The sequence below is a fragment of the Chaetodon trifascialis genome, chromosome 9, assembly GCF_039877785.1.
Source record: "Chaetodon trifascialis isolate fChaTrf1 chromosome 9, fChaTrf1.hap1, whole genome shotgun sequence".
Taxonomy (NCBI): domain Eukaryota; kingdom Metazoa; phylum Chordata; class Actinopteri; order Chaetodontiformes; family Chaetodontidae; genus Chaetodon; species Chaetodon trifascialis.
In genome coordinates, this window is record NC_092064.1 from 21,123,707 (window position 1) to 21,142,096 (window position 18,390).

Here is an 18,390-nt window from a genome sequence, read left to right on the forward strand (position 1 = left end):
ATAGGGAAACTTATAACTAGCCACATTTCTGCTTAACTGATCATATCTGATATTTCCCATGTCACAATGTGCAAGACAAGTACAATAGCCCTCCATTAGACCGCTGAAGTGCAATGAGAAAAAGACAGGAAGACCAATTGTTTCTAGTGGACATTCGATTAAATTCTGTTGTTTGAAAGTGAAATCCAGAGACACAGGACTGATGTTTGTATTGAATGAGTATAATTTGGTAGCTGTCCTGTATGCTCAGGTTTTAACTTACAGAGTGATTCTGAAGAAACCTTGTATTTCACAATAAGGCAAGAAGCTGTTTTATTTGGAGATGAAGCAGTCTATCTTCAGTCACTAACTTACACATCAAAGTCCATTCGATATGACAGTCAACAACACTAATGAGCACATAACATGACTGTCAGATTTACTTAAGTCATTAGGGTCAATCACAACTTAAATTTGGATTAGAAAGGTTACCAATACAGCCTTAGTGAGAGAGTTTTCAAAAGTGTGCAAAAGTTCTGCCTCAATAAAAAAATCATTCTCAAATGAAATGCACTTTAGGCCCTGCCCCTATTTTTGTTTCTGCCCCAATGGGTGGTGTACAAGATGAAACGATACTGCAAAATCAATAAAAGTGACTAACAGCAAAAAACTGACTGGGCTCAGAAAAGGAGTAAGGAAGAGGAGAGGGTGTGGAGATTTTTAGAGATCAAAATGCTGTTGCTGATGTGTTTCATGTTTTTGCATTTCTACTTTTGCTCTGCTGTGACCTCCCCTCTTTATTCCTCCTCCTGCCGGTTACTGGGACAGTTTCATCTCAATGGGATGCACAAAGCTGGAGATGTGGTTCTGGGTGGTCTGTTCCAAGTCCACTTTTTTTCTGTCTTTCCTGATCTGTCTTTTACCTCAGAACCACAACCGCCTACCTGCCACGGGTGAGTCTGTCGCGGAAACAGTAAAAAGTACTTATCTGTATTTATGTGTATTTTCTTCAAATGTAAAAATAATTGTTGCTACTCAACTGGTGTGCTTGCTTCCAAAGTCTGTGGTTGTGCAACAAAGATTATGGTACAGTTACTGTATGTTGTATTTTTCAGTAGTAAACCGTGGTGTTTCTTGTGTTAGTTTTGATGTTGTAGGATTCAGACGGGCTCAGACCATGGCCTTTGCTATAGATGAGATCAACAGAAACTCCAACCTGCTACCGAATGTGACTCTGGGATACAGTCTTTATGATCACTGTGTCAAACTAGGAATTGGATTTCGTGCAGCATTGTTATTAGCAAGTGGTCAAGAGGAGCAGTTTATAGCAGACAACACCTGTGTAGGGGCCCCACCAGTCCTTGGGATTGTGGGTGATTCTTCCTCTACACATTCTATTGCCATCTCCACTGTCTATGGTTTGTACAGAGTACCTATGGTAAGTTGTCCACCGTGCCATCTAAGAATTATATTGTATCACTTAAATTTCATTTTGAATTTGTCTGTGTCTCTGACAGGTGAGTTATTTTGCCACATGTTCCTGCCTAAGTGAAAGGCAAACGTTTCCATCCTTCTTCAGGACAATCCCAAGTGATGCTTTCCAGGTGACCTAGCAGCAAAATGAAAATGCATTAAAGAACGCATGTGCAGTTAAGAATTTCTCACACATAATGTTCATGTACTGCAAGAACAAATGTTTTTCTGCTACCTAGTATTATTGCACTTTTTTGTGTCATTTATGGGGTTGTTTGGTCTCAGATGACATTTCTTAGTGCACTGAAAAATATATTCCCTGAAAGGCAATAATATGAAACATGATCCATTGTGAAACTTGTTTAGCAGGTTTTACATTGAAATAATTTCTCAGTCTGTGCATTAATACTTCACTCTGTATTCATTTAGGTGCGTGCTATGATTGAGATTCTAAAGCACTTTGGCTGGACTTGGGCAGGTCTGCTGGTCAGTGATGATGATTATGGACTCCACGCTGCCCGGTCTTTTCAGTCTGACCTGGCTCAGTCCGGTGGAGGTTGTCTGGCCTACTTAGAGGTTTTACCTTGGGACAACGATCCAAATGAACTTAAGAGGATTGTGGATGTGATGAAGAAATCCACAGCTCGTGTGGTCATTGTGTTTGCACATGAGAGTTACATGATTAATCTCATGGAAGAGGTTGGGCTTGAAATACATCGTTAGATAATTTAATGTAGTTCTGCAACTTCAGGTTTCATTTGTTAAACTGAAAGAGCAAAGTTAAATAAAATGTTGGCCTATGATGAATATGTGTAATTGAACACATTATGCCACTTATTTGTGAGAATGGTTGAAAAGTGACATCATTTACTCAGACAAATCACATGAAACTGCTGAAAACTGACCTGTTTGCATCTCTGTATTAATGTATAATCTATATATAATTCACAAGAATAGCCACTACTTTTCCTGGGATGGCATTATGAATTTCTGTTTGGTATAATGCACAGGTGGTGAGGCAGAATGTGACAGACCTGCAGTGGATTGCCAGTGAAGCCTGGACAGCAGCTACTGTGCTCCAGACCCCTCACTTCATGCCATACCTGGGTGGCACACTGGGCATCGCCATCCGTCGAGGAGAAATACCAGGGCTCAGGGAATTCCTCTTACAAATACGTCCTGACCAACACCACAACAACAGCTATGGAAATAGCATGGTGAGTGTTTAACCATGCAATCTGATCTGGTAAGTGCAAGAATAATATGTTGTCATTTTTAACACACTGTTTTGAATATATGTCAGGTGAACCAGTTCTGGGAACACACATTTCAGTGTAGACTTGCACCACCTCCAGCAGGGTGGATGGAAGCTGGGGGAACATTATGCACTGGACAGGAAGATCTAGAGGAGGTGGAGACAGAGTTGTTGGACATTTCAAACCTCAGGCCAGAGTACAATGTGTACAAGGCTGTGTATGCTCTGGCGTATGCCCTTGATGACATGCTACAGTGCGAGCCAGGGAGAGGGCCTTTCAGCGGGCACAGCTGTGGAAATTTGAAAAGACTGGAGCCATGGCAGGTGTGATATCAGTTTACACTTTATCTGTCTATATCACTAAATCTTACACTTTAGTATTTCTTGCAGAGTAGCTTTTCGGGTACATGACTAAACTAAACAATATCTTGTCTCCTGGTATATGGAGATGTAACTCTATTTTAGAGAAAATGCTTTGTTGGAATTGTTAGTGTCTTCATTTGTTCATAAGTCCAGCATGCAGTTTGATTATTGAATACTGAGTACCACTGTGTTCACCATGGTCATAAATAATTCTTCTGTCCTCTTTGGTTTCCTCTATGCCTTATTCTGACAAGCATAGCTTGTGTATTACTTGGATAGAATCAATTTCACCACGCCATTTGGTGATCAAGTGTCATTTGATGAACATGGTGATGTTTTACCAATATATGATGTCATGAACTGGCTGTGGCTCCCTGATGGAAGAACTGAAGTTCAGAACGTGGGTGAGGTGAAGAGGTCGGCCTTCAAAGGTGAAGAACTCACAATTGATGAAAACAAAATTTTCTGGAACTTTCAATCAAACAAGGTGACTTCTTAATTTTTGGACACATTTTTTTGATGCAACTTATTACAGCGGTGCAAACTAGGAAGTATAATAACAGATATTTACAATATTATTTATTTTTCTCCCTGTAGCCACCTCGGTCAGTGTGCAGTGAGAGCTGCCCTCCAGGTACCCGCATCGCCAGAAAGAAAGGAGAACCTGAGTGCTGTTTTGACTGCATCCCTTGTTCTGAGGGAAAGATCAGCAATAAGACTGGTTGGTATTAATATTTAAACACTGTTTTTTGGAAATAAAATATAAACATGATTCTTATGACTGCCCCTGTTTTCATAGACTCCACTGAGTGCACCAGTTGTCCAGAGGACTTCTGGTCCAGCCCCCAGCGTGACCACTGTGTTCTGAAGAAAACAGAGTTCCTCTCCTACCATGAGCCTCTGGGTATCTGCTTGACAGCTGCATCATTGCTGGGTACATGTATCTGTGCTGTTGTCGTGGGGATCTTTATCTATCATCGCAGAACACCTATTGTACGAGCAAACAATTCAGAACTTAGTTTCCAGCTATTGCTGTCACTTAAGTTATGTTTCCTGTGTTCACTGCTGTTTATTGGCCGTCCCATGCTGTGGACATGCCAGCTGAGACATGCAGCATTTGGGATCAGCTTTGTGCTTTGTGTCTCATGCATTCTAGTGAAAACCATGGTGGTTCTGGCTGTGTTCAAGGCCTCCAAGCCAGGAGGTGGAGCCAGTCTGAAGTGGTTTGGTGTTTTGCAGCAGAGAGGGACAGTTATTGTTCTTACTTCTATTCAGGCAGCAATCTGCATTGTCTGGATTGTCTCTGCCTCACCTGCTCCTCATAAAAACACTCAATACCACAATGATAAAATAGTTTATGAGTGTGTAGTTGGTTCTACAGTTGGTTTTGCTGTGTTACTCGGTTACATTGGCTCACTGGCTATCATCAGTTGTCTGATTGCATTTATAGCAAGGAATCTTCCAGATAGTTTCAATGAGGCCAAACTCATTACTTTCAGCATGCTGATCTTCTGTGCTGTGTGGGTGGCCTTTGTCCCTGCTTACATCAGCTCACCAGGCAAATACTCAGATGCAGTAGAGGTATTTGCCATTCTGGCCTCCAGTTTTGGCCTCTTGTTGTCACTGTTTGGACCCAAATGTTACATCATACTGCTGAGACCAGAGAGGAACACAAAGAAAGCAATCATGGGTCGAGGCATCTAGTCATAAACACTGCACTTAATTTCACAAGATAGATCTTGGGACAATAAATTGATTGTATAATCAATGCTAAGACATTGAAAATGCCAAGGTGCATCCTAACATGAAATGTCTTACCACTTTGATCATACGTGCAAGAATACACAAGTTATTCTGTTTTTTCAAAGATGTAGTTGAAGTACAAAGCACTTGAACTTCAAATATTATCATTGCCTTTGTGAGTTTTCATGGTGTAAGTAAACCTTACATCTGACTAAACTAGGTTACCTTTTCTGGGTTCATCTGACGAGACTGCATTTATTTTTAGTTATGTAGACTTGATCCAGACTTCTAGTCAATATCTAGACTGAAATCGAGTCTATAAATATTTTAAATAAAGTATTCTGTTTCTAACCAATACCGATTTAAACAGTTGTTGAGATACACACTTACATTTTAAAATGAATAATACATGTCATTTGATTATAAACAAGATGCCTGGACTCCCTCCACCTCGCACTGTCCTGCCAGTTCTCCTGTCTCCACAATGGGAGACCTGGGGTCAGATAATGACAGTGGGGCTAAACATCTGTGACTTACAGCCCTATCATGGCCAGGAATTCCACTGCAGCAGCTCACTCCATTTTCCATGTTAGTCTGTCAGCCATGTGCCAACCACCAAGGAACTTCTCCAGGACTTGTCAGGCACCACACCAAAACTATTTGGTTAGGTTTAGGTACAGATCATGGTTATATTTAAAACAACTACTTCCTCTAAATAATAAACACTAACTATTTGCTGAACAAGGGAATTAAATCCTGGTCTCCTGTGTGACACTCAAGTGTAAACTATGTCAACAGACTGTTTTGAAGTGGTCTGGATGTGCATGTAAAACGCCTGAAAAGGGGAGTAATGACTGAAAAGGTCAGTAATGACTGAACGACACACGGACAGAAACTTTCCTCAGGCCGAGTGTAATGACTGAAAGGAACGCCCAAAGTGCACCGTAAGGTAGCTCAACAGCATTACACTCCCTCTGCTGTCTCCCTCTGGTAACTGCAACTACTGCTCGTACTCTTAGAATGCAGAGTTGGAATGGTATTTTGAACATAAAGCATAAACAAACACAAAATACTGTACTGAAACTATTATAACAGGAAGTAAATATTTTTAATCTTAAACTATTATATACATAGAGATGCCCAGACCACTTCAGGACACGAAAAACATGACACATGAGGCCGATGATGTTGATCCACCCATCATTCAACCCACCACATGCACATCCATCAACAAGCGATCAAAACTACTTTCTGGAAATTCACCATTCATAATGTAAGAGACAGTCTAAACACCTTGACAGGCATTTACACACCTTAAAGGCATTGCTCCCTGCCATCTTGTATTCATGGAGCACATCCTCCATTGAGCCTCTCAAGTCTATGAATGCTATGAATTCTGTGTAAATTAGTCAGATGCCTGCTGCAAGAATACAACAATATGTCAGGGAGCCTGTATGTGTGTTGATATGCCTCAAAATATTTGACAAAAAAGGAAAATATCAAATCTACTGTACAACATTGCAAACTGGGCAGTGAATGATCTAATAGGGAAACTTTTAACTAGCCACATTTCTGCTTAACTGATCATATCTGATATTTCCCATGTCACAATGTGCAAGACAAGTACAATAGCCCTCCATTAGACCGCTGAAGTGCAATGAGAAAAAGACAGGAAGACCAAATGTTTCTAGTGGACATTCGATTAAACTCTGTTGTTTGAAAGTGAAATCCAGAGACACAGGACTGATGTTTGTATTGAATGAGTATAATTTGGTAGCTGTCCTGTATGCTCAGGTTTTAACTTACAGAGTGATTCTGAAGAAACCTTGTATTTCACAATAAGGCAAGAAGCTGTTTTATTTGGAGATGAAGCAGTCTATCTTCAGTCACTAACTTACACATCAAAGTCCATTCGATATGACAGTCAAGAACACTAATGAGCACATAACATGACTGTCAGATTTACTTAAGTCATTAGGGTCAACCACAGCTTAAATTTGGATTGGAAAGGTTACCAATACAGCCTTAGTGAGAGAGTTTTCAAAAGTGTGCAAAAGTTCTGCCTCAATAAAAAAATCATTCTCAAATGAAATGCACTTTAGGCCCTGCCCCTATTTTTGTTTCTGCCCCAATGGGTGGTGTACAAGATGAAACGATACTGCAAAATCAATAAAAGTGACTAACAGCAAAAAACTGACTGGGCTCAGAAAAGGAGTAAAGAAGAAGAGAGAGTGTGGAGATTTTTAGAGATCAAAATGCTGTTGCTGATGTGTTTCATGTTTTTGTATTCCTACTTTTCGTCTGCTGTGACCTCCCCTCTTTATTCCTCCTCCTGCCGGTTACTGGGACAGTTTCATCTCAATGGGATGCACAAGGCTGGAGATGTGGTTCTGGGTGGTCTGTTCCAAGTCCACTTTTTTTCTGTCTTTCCTGATCTGTCTTTTACCTCAGAACCACAACCGCCTACCTGCCACGGGTGAGTCTATCAGGGAAACAGTGAAAAGGAGATACTTCGGAAAGTAAATCCTCATAAGTGGAGCATATTTTGATAATCAGACATTAGAATTACAATGTGTATTTATGTCATTTTTAAAATGCTACTTTTTGTGTATTTCCTTCAAATGTAAAAATATTTGTTGCTACTCAACTGGTGTGCTTGCTTCCAAAGTCTGTGTTTGTGCAACATAGATCATGGTACAGTTACTGTATGTTCTATTTTTCAGTCGTAAACAGTGATATTTTTTGTGTTAGTTTTGATGTTGTAGGATTCAGACGGGCTCAGACCATGGCCTTTGCTATAGATGAGATCAACAGAAACTCCAATCTGCTACCAAATGTGACCCTTGGATACAGTCTTTATGATCACTGTATCAAACTAGGAATTGGATTTCGTGCAGCATTGTTATTAGCAAGTGGTCAAGAGGAACAATTTATAGCAGACAACACCTGTGCAGGAACCGCTCCAGTCCTCGGGATTGTGGGTGATTCTTCCTCTACACATTCTATTGCCATCTCCACTGTCTATGGTTTGTACAGAGTACCTATGGTAAGTTGTCCACCGTGCCATCTAAAAGCTATGTTGTGAAACTTTAAGTTAATTTCAAATTTAATGTCAGTTGTAAAAATACTGTTGTCAACCATGAAAGTTTGAAAGAGCTTGAAAGACTTTGAATGATTTTTTTTTTAGGATGTACAGTCTGTGTCTTTCACAGGTGAGTTATTTTTCCACATGTTCCTGCCTGAGTGACCGGCAAAAGTTTCCATCCTTCTTCAGGACAATCCCAAGTGATGCTTTCCAGGTGACCTACAGTACCAATCCAATGAAAATGCATGAAAGAACGCATGTACAGTTGAACAATTCTCAGAAAGAACATTTGTTTACTGCACTGAAAAATATTTTCCTTGAAAGGCAATAATTGAATGTGATGCATTGTGCAACATGTTATGCAGTTTTCCACTGAAAATGTTTTTTTCAGCCTGTGCATTCATTCATTCACTCTGTATTCATTTAGGTGCGTGCTATGATTCAGATTCTAAAGCGCTTTGGTTGGACTTGGGCAGGTCTGCTGGTCAGTGATGATGATTATGGACTCCACGCTGCCCGGTCCTTTCAGTCTGACCTGGCTCAGTCTGGTGGAGGTTGTCTGGCATATTTCGAAGTTTTGCCTTGGGGCAATGATCCATCAGAATTTAAGAGGATTGTGGATGTGATGAAGAAATCCACAGCTCGTGTGGTCATTGTGTTTGCACATGAGAGTCACATGATTAATCTCATAGAAGAGGTTGGGCTTGAAATAAATCTTTAAAGAAATAGTATATTTATACAACTTCATGTTATATTTGTCAAGGTGAAACATCTCAGTTAAATTGCACGTTGACCTATGTTGGAAAGGTTGTAGAATGACATCATTTACCTAGATAAATCACGTGAAACCGCATTTATGATGAAATGTATCATTTCTTGAATGATACTGTCTAAAATAAAGGCTTGCAGCTGTATGTGAATGAGTCAGATGACATCAACCTTGTAAATTGTATAATTCACAAGACTAGACACTACTTTAGTGGCATGGCAGTGTTATATTTGGTATTCTGCACAGTTGGTGAGGCAGAATGTGACAGGCCTGCAGTGGATTGCCAGTGAAGCCTGGATAGCAGCTACTGTGCTCCAGACCACCCACTTCATTCCATACCTGGGTGGCACACTGGGCATCGCCATCCGTCGAGGAGAAATACCAGGGCTCAGGGAATTCCTCTTACAAATACGTCCTGACCAACACCACAACAACAGCAATGGAAATAGCATGGTGAGTGTTTAACCATGCAATCTGATCTGGTAAGTGCAAGAATAATATGTTGTCATTCATAACACATTGTTTTGAATATATTTCAGGTAAACCAGTTCTGGGAACACACATTTCAGTGCAGATTTGCACCACCTCCAGCAGGGTGGATGGAAGCTGGGGGAACATTGTGCACTGGACAAGAAAATCTAGAGGAGGTGGAGACAGAGTTGTTGGACATTTCAGACCTCAGGCCAGAGTATAATATCTACAAGGCTGTGTATGCTCTGGCGTATGCCCTTGATGACATGCTACAGTGCGAGCCAGGTAGAGGGCCTTTCAGCGGGCACAGCTGTGGAAACCTGAAAAGGCTGGAGCCATGGCAGGTGTGATATCAGTTTGCACTTCATCTGTCTATATCACTAAATCCTTGGCTTAGTATTTCTTGCAGAATAGCTTTTAGGGTACATGACTAAACTATTAGATTTCTAATTGCAAGGTACCTAGTAAATAGCTGAGGGGATTTTCCCGTCTCCTGGTTGACAGCAGGGGATAGTATTATCAGGTCAAAGGCAACAGTATCTTGTCTCTTGGTATATGAAGATGTGACTCTATTTTAGAGAAAATTCATTGTTGGAATTGTTAGTGTCTTCATTTGTTCATAAGTCCAGCATGCAGTTTGATTATTGAATACTGAGTACCACTGTGTTCACCATGGTCATAAATAATTCTTCTGTTCTCTTTGGTTTTCCTCTATGCCTTATTCTGACAAGCATAGCTTGTGTATTACTTGGATAGAATCAACTTCACCACACCATTTGGTGATCAAGTGTCATTTGATGAAAATGGTGATGTTTTACCAATATATGATGTCATGAACTGGCTGTGGCTCCCTGATGGAAGAACTGAAGTTCAGAATGTGGGTGAGGTGAAGAGGTCGGCCTTCAAAGGTGAAGAAATCACAATTGATGAAAACAAAATTTTCTGGAACTTCGAATCAAACAAGGTGACTTCTTACTTTTTGGGCACATTTTTTTGATGTAACTTATTATAGCAGTGTAAACTTACAGAGAGAATACCAGATATTTACAATATTTATTTTCCTCCCCACAGCCACCTCGGTCAGTGTGCAGTGAGAGCTGCCCTCCAGGTACCCGCATCGCCAGAAAGAAAGGGGAACCTGAGTGCTGTTTTGACTGCATCCCTTGTTCTGAGGGAAAGATCAGCAATAAGACTGGTTGGTACTCATTTTTAAACATTGTTGTTTGGAGATATCATATAAACATGACTCTCAAGACTGCCCCTGTTTTCATAGACTCCACTGAGTGCACCAGCTGTCCAGAGGACTTCTGGTCCAGCCCCCAGCGTGACCACTGTGTTCTGAAGAAAACAGAGTTCCTCTCCTACCATGAGCCTCTGGGTATCTGCTTGACAGCTGCATCATTGCTGGGTACATGTATCTGTGCTCTTGTCGTGGGGATCTTTATCTATCATCGTAAAACACCTATCGTACGAGCAAACAATTCAGAACTTAGTTTCCAGCTATTGCTGTCACTTAAGTTATGTTTCCTGTGCTCACTGCTGTTTATTGGCCGTCCCAGGCTGTGGACATGCCAGCTGAGACATGCAGCATTTGGGATCAGCTTTGTGCTTTGTGTCTCATGCATTCTAGTGAAAACCATGGTGGTTCTGGCTGTGTTCAAGGCCTCCAAGCCAGGAGGTGGAGCCAGTCTGAAGTGGTTTGGTGCTGTGCAGCAGAGAGGGACAGTTATTGTTCTTACTTCTATTCAAGCAGCAATCTGCACTGTCTGGATTGTCTCTGCCTCACCAGCTCCTCATAAAAACACTCAATACCACAATGATAAAATAGTTTATGAGTGTGCAGTTGGGTCCACGGTTGGTTTTGCTGTGTTACTTGGTTACATTGGCTCCCTGGCTGTCCTCAGTTGTCTTATTGCATTTATAGCAAGGAATCTTCCCGATAGTTTCAATGAGGCCAAACTCATCACTTTCAGCATGCTGATCTTCTGTGCTGTGTGGGTGGCCTTTGTCCCTGCTTACATCAGCTCACCTGGCAAATACTCAGATGCAGTGGAGGTGTTTGCCATCCTGGCCTCCAGTTTTGGCCTCTTGTTGTCACTGTTTGGACCCAAATGTTACATCATACTGCTGAGACCAGAGAGGAACACAAAGAAATCAATCATGGGTCGGGGCATCTAGTTATAAACACTGCACTTATTTCCATGTGTGACATAATTAATCCATTGTCTTTCTGCAATACAAAAATACAGCCATCAGACAATATGTTGAAATTAATAGAAGTGTTAACATATTGAGAATGCAGGGTTTGGATTGCTGGTGTCTGTGCTTTCTGAATCTATTGTCTCTCTCTACAGACACTGATTTACCACAGGTCTTAATTAAACTGAAGCAGGCATTTCATACAACATCTTAAAAGAAGTGCAGCAACATGTAAGCTTGAGGCAAGGCAGAAATGTTTGAGACCAGTATCAGGAGCCAATAACTCATTAGCTGCTGAAGTGAAGAGATACGTTTTCAGCTTTCTTTTGAAAATATTCAGTGAGCTGCTTCCCTGGTACTTGTAGGTAGTGTGTTCCAGAGATTTGATTTAAAAATAGTTGTACTTTAGCCATGTTTCTAAGGTGAAAAAATGAAGTTTTAGTCATCTTGTTGATGTGGGACTTCAATCATTGATCTTGGTCTAGGATTACACCGAGATTTGTAACATCAGCCTTAATCCAGGGAGATGATTTCCCCAGATTATTATATACCACTTCATTAAATGCCAACGCTGCACTTAGATCCAAGAGGACAAGAACTTATTTTCATCAGAATTTAGTCTGAGGTCACTGATTTTGTTAGTAAGAGAAAAAGAGGTTTTTGTCAATTCAAAGCTAGGCTTCCTAAAGTCCCTCTCTGCTGGAGGTGGGATCCTGAGTTTGCATAAGAAGTGGCTTTCTACAGGTAGAAGTTTCACAATCGGACTGTGGATTCTGTTTCTTCTGATTTCATCACTCAAGCACAGCTTGCTTCCCAGCCAGCTCGCCTCAGGACAGCCTGTTGGTCAGCTAATGCTCCGTTTGCCATCTTAATCGACATCAGGCAAGATTCCCATTTGGCTATCTCCGCCCAAAAAAATTCATCACTTGTCTTGTCAGCCTCCTGCTCTACAGTCCTGTTACCAGCTTCCTACACTGATAGTAGTGTAGCAGCAGCAGTCCACCTGTCCAGCACCCGGTGCCCAGCCTTTGGCCTGATCTTCAGTTCACCAGGTGCCTTTCCCTTCTCCAACCTCCTGGCTGTCCTCCAGAGCAGTCCATGACATCTTTTTTTAATTTGCCATAAGTAGAGGTGGTCTAAACACCTCTTAGGCATCAAAAGGGCCCCTCCATGTTTTGCCTACACAATTAAACCTGACTGTCTTAAGAAGGACTGATCATCTCTGTACAGTTATCAGAGCTCAAATGTTTACCCTCTGGACAAAATCAATGACATTTTACTCAGAAGACTAAATGAGAAGTGTGATAATTTAAGAAACTTCCAGAAGCATAAAACCTCAGTGCAGCACAGACCAGTAGCAGAGCGGAGATGCTGGAGCTTCTTAATGTACAAGGGCTCAGGACTTCTGCTGACTTGTCAGTCAGTATCAGAACAGCTCCTAAATGATAACAACTCACAATGTCCTCACTACTTTCCATTTATTGAGCGGAAAGCAATTAAAACTCCAGGTTTCTACCTGTAATTGTAGACTTAGACTTACCATGTTGTGCCTTCTTGACAAAAACTGTTGTTTTGCAAATTAGACAGATGAAGGTCTGATGGCAGAAATAAAAGCCATCTACCAAGCACACACAGTGCAATGAAAAAAAACATGAGAAGATGTATTATTTCACCATCTGCTACCATCTAGTGGACATTTGATTAAAACCTGATTTGGAATATTTGTGCATTTGTTGTCTTGCGCACACAATAAAGAGGCTCTTCTGATACACATTTGTATCTGCTCAGGCTTTAAACTGCACAGTGATTCTGAAGAAAACTTGTATTATGCCATCATGCAAGTCTATGTTTTAAAGGAATGTGAAATATTGACTTTATAAACCATACACATCGAGCTCTCTTTAATATGATATTTATTAAAACTAATAAATACATCTGGTCACCGCTGTGCACATTTGAATGGATGTCAGTCGTTACAGTCAAATTAAATTTGGGTTGGAAAAATGGCCATGAGGAGATGTTACTAAAAGTGACAAAATCACTTCTGCCTCAATTCAATGAATTTCAAATGAAATGCATTTTAGGCCCTGCCCCTACTATTGTTCATACTCTAATGGGCGGTGCACAAGATTGAACAATACCGTAAGTCGATAAAAGGGGTTGACATAGAAATAACAGTGACTGGGCTTGGAAAAGGAGTGAAGACGAGGAAAGTCATGTTGGCATTTGTAGAGACCACCTTGCACTTGGTCATATATTTCATGTTGATGTATTTGTACTTGTCGTCTGCTGTGTCCACCCCTCTTCATTCCTCTTCCTGCCAGTTACAGGAACAGTTTCCTCTCATTGGGATGCACAAGGCAGGAGATGTGGTTCTTGGTGGACTGTTTGAAATCCACTTCTATTCTGTCTTTCCTGACCTGTCTTTCACCTCAGAGCCACAACTGCCTACCTGCCATGGGTGAGTGTCGGGTAAACAGCAACAGGGAGAAACTAGGGAAAATCAGTGCCATTAGGAGAGTGTATTTGACAAACAAATATCACTCTGAATTGCATTTTGCATTCATGCCATTTTAAACATATTACTTATGTGGCAGTTTTGTTGTGTTATGATAATTGTGCCGATTGTACTGTCTTAATGGTCTTCAAAATATGTGGTTGTGATCTATCTCATGATTTTCAACTGTAAACAGTGATATTTTTTTCTGTTAGTTTTGACACTCCAGGTTTCAGGCGGGCTCAGACCATGGCCTTTGCTATAGATGAGATCAACAGAAACTCCAACCTGCTATCTAATGTGACTCTGGGATACAGTCTTTATGATAACTGCATGAAACTAGCAATTGGATTCCGTGCAGCTTTGTCGTTAGTCAGTGGTCAAGAAGAGCAGTTTGTATTAGAGGAGACTTGTGCAGGAGCCCCTCCAGTCCTCGGGATTGTGGGTGATTCTTCCTCCACACGTTCCATTGCCATCTCCTCTGTTTTAGGTTTGTACAGAGTACCTATGGTAAGTTTTCCGTCTTGTCATCTCAGTATAATAAACATGCTTGAGGCAACCATTAAAAGTTGAAAGAGTGAGTAAAGGCTTTGAATGTTTTTAGGATGTACAGTCTGTGTCTCTGACAGGTGAGTTATTTTGCCACATGTTCCTGCCTGAGTGACCGACCAAAGTTTCCATCCTTCTTTAGGACAATCCCAAGTGATGTTTTCCAGGTGACCATCTATCAGCAAAATGTAAATGCATTAACGACCACATGTGCAGTTAAACCTTTATCAGAAAGAACATCCAGGCACTGCAAGGACAAACGCTTTTACTGCCATTTATTACTGTTGCATTCTTTGTGTCATTGATGGGGCTGTTGTGACAAAGCTTTGAGACAATAATTAAACTTCAATTCAATTCAATTCAATATTCCTTTATTAGTCATGCGAGGGAAAATTCCAATTTACAGCAGCATCAATAAAGTGGATAGAGCTGTGAACAAGTGGAGTGCAAATTAAAAGCAACAAGTATAGATATACAAAAGAGTGGGATAATGGAAAAAAGTCATCCTGAGAAATTGTAAATAGTAAATAATTGTAAATAGTGTTTACAATGAATGCTAAACAATAAACGTGATGCACTGTGAAACTTGTTCAGCAGGTTTTCCACTGAAAATATTTTTTCAGTCTGTGCATTAATACTTCACTCTGTATTCATTTAGGTGCGTGCTATGATTGAGATTCTAAACCACTTTGGCTGGACTTGGGCAGGTCTGCTGGTCAGTGATGATGATTATGGACTTCACGCTGCCCGGTCTTTCCACTCTGACCTGGTTCAGTCTGGTGGAGGTTGTCTGGCCTACATTGAGGTTTTACCTTGGGACAATAATCCAGCTGAACTTGAGAGGATTGTGGATGTGATGAAGAAATCCACAGCTCGTGTGGTCATTGTGTTCGCACATGAAAGTCACATAATTCATCTCATGAAAGAGGTTGGGCTTGAAATACATCTTTTAAAAACGTTGCACATTTATACAATTTCATGCTTTATTTGTCAAACTGTAACATCTAAATTAAATAACATGTTGGCCTGGTATAAATATCAGTAATTGAACACTTCACACCTCTTATGTTTGAGAAAGGTTGTAAAGTGAGACTGCAAATATGATGAGCTGCTGCCTTAAACATGATATTGCATCTCTATTTGAATGTGTAAACTCTGTATAATTCACAAGACCTGTCGCTTCTTTTCCTGGGATGGCATTATGAATTTATTTATTTGGTATAATGCACAGGTGGTGAGGCACAATGTGACAGGCCTGCAGTGGATTGCCAGTGAAGCTTGGACAGCAGCTACTATGCTCCAGACCCCCCATCTCATGCCATACCTGGGTGGCACACTGGGCATCGCCATCCGTCGAGGAGAAATACCAGGGCTCAGGGAATTCCTCCGACAAATACGTCCTGACCAACACCACAACAACAGCAATGGAAATAGCATGGTGAGTGTTTAACCGTGCAATCTGATCTGGAAAGTGCAAGAATAATATGTCATTATTCATAAGACACTGTTTTGAATATATTTCAGGTAAACCAGTTCTGGGAACACACATTTCAGTGCAGATTTGCACCGCCTCCAGCAGGGTGGATGGAAGCTGGGGGAACATTATGCACTGGACAGGAAGATCTAGAGGAGGTGGAGACAGAGTTGTTGGACATTTCAAACCTCAGGCTAGAGTACAATGTGTACAAGGCTGTGTATGCTCTGGCGTATGCCCTTGATGACATGCTGAAGTGTGAGCCAGGTAGAGGGCCTTTCAGCGGGCACAGCTGTGGAAATCTGAAAAGACTGGAGCCATGGCAGGTGCAGATCAATTTACACTTTATCTGTCAATATGACTAAATCCTACACTTAAGTATTTCTTGCCCGTGGCTTTTTGGGCTTTAATAACGTTAATAGTTTTAAATAATTAAACAATAATTATAGCTTGAATATAAATGTGATTAAATAAATAATTTGATTAATAAATACAAGGTACTACTGTTCACCATTGTCATGTAAATTGATTTCTAATCTGTCCTCTTTGATTTTCCTCTATCCCTTTTTATGACATGTGCAGCTTGTGTATTACTTGGAAGAAGTCAACTTCACCACACCATTTGGTGACCAAGTGGCTTTTGATGTAAATGGTGATGTATTACCAATATATGATGTCATGAACTGGCTGTGGCTCCCTGATGGAAGAACTGAAGTTCAGAATGTGGGTGAGGTCAAGAGGTCGGCCTTCAAAGGAGAAGAACTCACAATTGATGAAAACAAAATTTTCTGGAACCATGAATCAAAAAAGGTTATTTCTTTTTTTACACACCACATGGAAAACTTATTGTTTCAATTAAAGTAGTGCACAATAACAGATCTTCTCCCTGTAGCCACCTCGGTCAGTGTGCAGTGAGAGCTGCCCTCCAGGTACCCGCATCGCCAGAAAGAAAGGGGAACCTGAGTGCTGTTTCGACTGCATCCCTTGTTCTGAGGGAAAGATCAGCAATAAGACTGGTTGGTATTAATTTTTAAACATTGTTGTTCTGAGATATCATATAAACATGAATCTCAAGACTGCCACTGTTTTCATAGACTCCACTGAGTGCACCAGCTGTCCAGAGGACTTCTGGTCCAGCCCCCAGCGTGACCACTGTGTTCTGAAGAAAACAGAGTTCCTCTCCTACCATGAGCCTCTGGGTATCTGCTTGACAGCTGCATCATTGCTGGGTACATGTATCTGTGCTGTTGTCGTGGGGATCTTTATCTATCATCGTAAAACACCAATCGTACGAGCAAACAATTCAGAACTTAGCTTCCAGCTATTGCTGTCACTTAAGTTGTGTTTCCTGTGTTCGCTGCTGTTTATTGGTCGTCCCAGGCTGTGGACATGCCAGCTGAGACATGCAGCATTTGGGATCAGCTTTGTGCTTTGTGTCTCATGCATTCTTGTGAAAACCATGGTGGTTCTGGCTGTGTTCAAGGCCTCCAAGCCAGGAGGTGGAGCCAGTCTGAAGTGGTTTGGTGCTGTGCAGCAGAGAGGGACAGTTATTGTTCTTACTTCTATTCAAGCAGCAATCTGCATTGTCTGGATTGTCTCTGCCTCACCAGCTCCTCATAAAAACACTCAATACCACAATGATAAAATTGTTTATGAGTGTGTAGTTGGATCCACAGTTGGTTTTGCAGTGTTACTTGGTTACATTGGCTCCCTGGCTGTCCTCAGTTGTCTCATTGCATTTATGGCAAGGAATCTTCCAGATAGTTTCAATGAGGCCAAACTCATCACGTTCAGCATGCTGATCTTCTGTGCTGTGTGGGTGGCTTTCGTCCCAGCTTACATCAGCTCACCTGGCAAATACTCAGATGCAGTGGAGGTGTTTGCCATCCTGGCCTCCAGTTTTGGCCTCTTGTTGTCACTGTTTGGACCCAAATGTTACATAATCCTGCTGAGACCAGAGAGGAACACAAAGAAATCAATCATGGGTCGGGGCATCTAGTTATAAACACTGCACTTAATTCCATGTGTGACATAATTAATCCATTGTCTTTCTCCAATACAAAAATACAGGCATCAGGCAATATGTTGAAATTAATAGAGGTGTTAGCATATTGCAAATGTAGGGTTGGTGTGCTGGTGTCTGTGCTTTCTGAATGTTTTTTCTCTCTCTACAGACACTGATTCACCACAGGTCTTAATTAAACTGAAACAGGCATTTCATACAACATTTAAAACAAAACGTGCAGCAGTGTGTAAGCATGAGGTAAGGCAGAAACATTTAAGACCAGTATCAGGAGCCAATAACTCATCAGTTAAATGCTGAAGTGAAGAGATACGTTTTCAGCTTTCTTTTGAAAATATTCAGTGAGCTGCTTCCCTGGTACTTGTAGGTAGTGTGTTCCAGAGATTTGATTTTAAAATAGTTGTACTTTAGCTATGTTTCTAAGGTGAAAAAATGAAGTTTTAGTCACCTTGTTGATGTGGGACTTCAATCTTTGATCTGGGTCTAGGATTACACCAAGATTTGTAACCT

At 41.0% G+C, this 18,390-nt stretch overlaps 3 protein-coding genes across 3 annotated transcripts; all 3 read left to right on the forward strand.

Moving 5' to 3' along the window:
• Window positions 1–786: 786 nt before the first annotated feature.
• LOC139335918 (extracellular calcium-sensing receptor-like) lies at window positions 787–4,774 on the forward strand. Its single transcript, XM_070969701.1, has 9 exons — window positions 787–932; window positions 1,123–1,417; window positions 1,497–1,583; window positions 1,882–2,151; window positions 2,463–2,669; window positions 2,756–3,031; window positions 3,330–3,557; window positions 3,668–3,791; window positions 3,870–4,774. Exons 1-9 carry the CDS (start codon window positions 823–825, stop codon window positions 4,772–4,774), a joined length of 2,502 nt encoding a protein of 833 aa, XP_070825802.1. The 5' UTR covers window positions 787–822.
• Window positions 4,775–7,074: 2,300 nt separating this feature from the next.
• LOC139335919 (extracellular calcium-sensing receptor-like) lies at window positions 7,075–11,316 on the forward strand. Its single transcript, XM_070969702.1, has 9 exons — window positions 7,075–7,289; window positions 7,565–7,859; window positions 8,026–8,112; window positions 8,326–8,595; window positions 8,914–9,120; window positions 9,207–9,482; window positions 9,875–10,102; window positions 10,210–10,333; window positions 10,412–11,316. Exons 1-9 carry the CDS (start codon window positions 7,081–7,083, stop codon window positions 11,314–11,316), a joined length of 2,601 nt encoding a protein of 866 aa, XP_070825803.1. The 5' UTR covers window positions 7,075–7,080.
• A 2,372-nt stretch (window positions 11,317–13,688) lies between these two features.
• Window positions 13,689–17,856, forward strand: LOC139335920 (extracellular calcium-sensing receptor-like). The gene is made up of 9 exons (XM_070969703.1): window positions 13,689–13,798; window positions 14,050–14,344; window positions 14,464–14,550; window positions 15,042–15,311; window positions 15,615–15,821; window positions 15,908–16,183; window positions 16,440–16,667; window positions 16,750–16,873; window positions 16,952–17,856. Exons 1-9 carry the CDS (start codon window positions 13,689–13,691, stop codon window positions 17,854–17,856), a joined length of 2,502 nt encoding a protein of 833 aa, XP_070825804.1.
• Window positions 17,857–18,390: the final 534 nt, after the last annotated feature.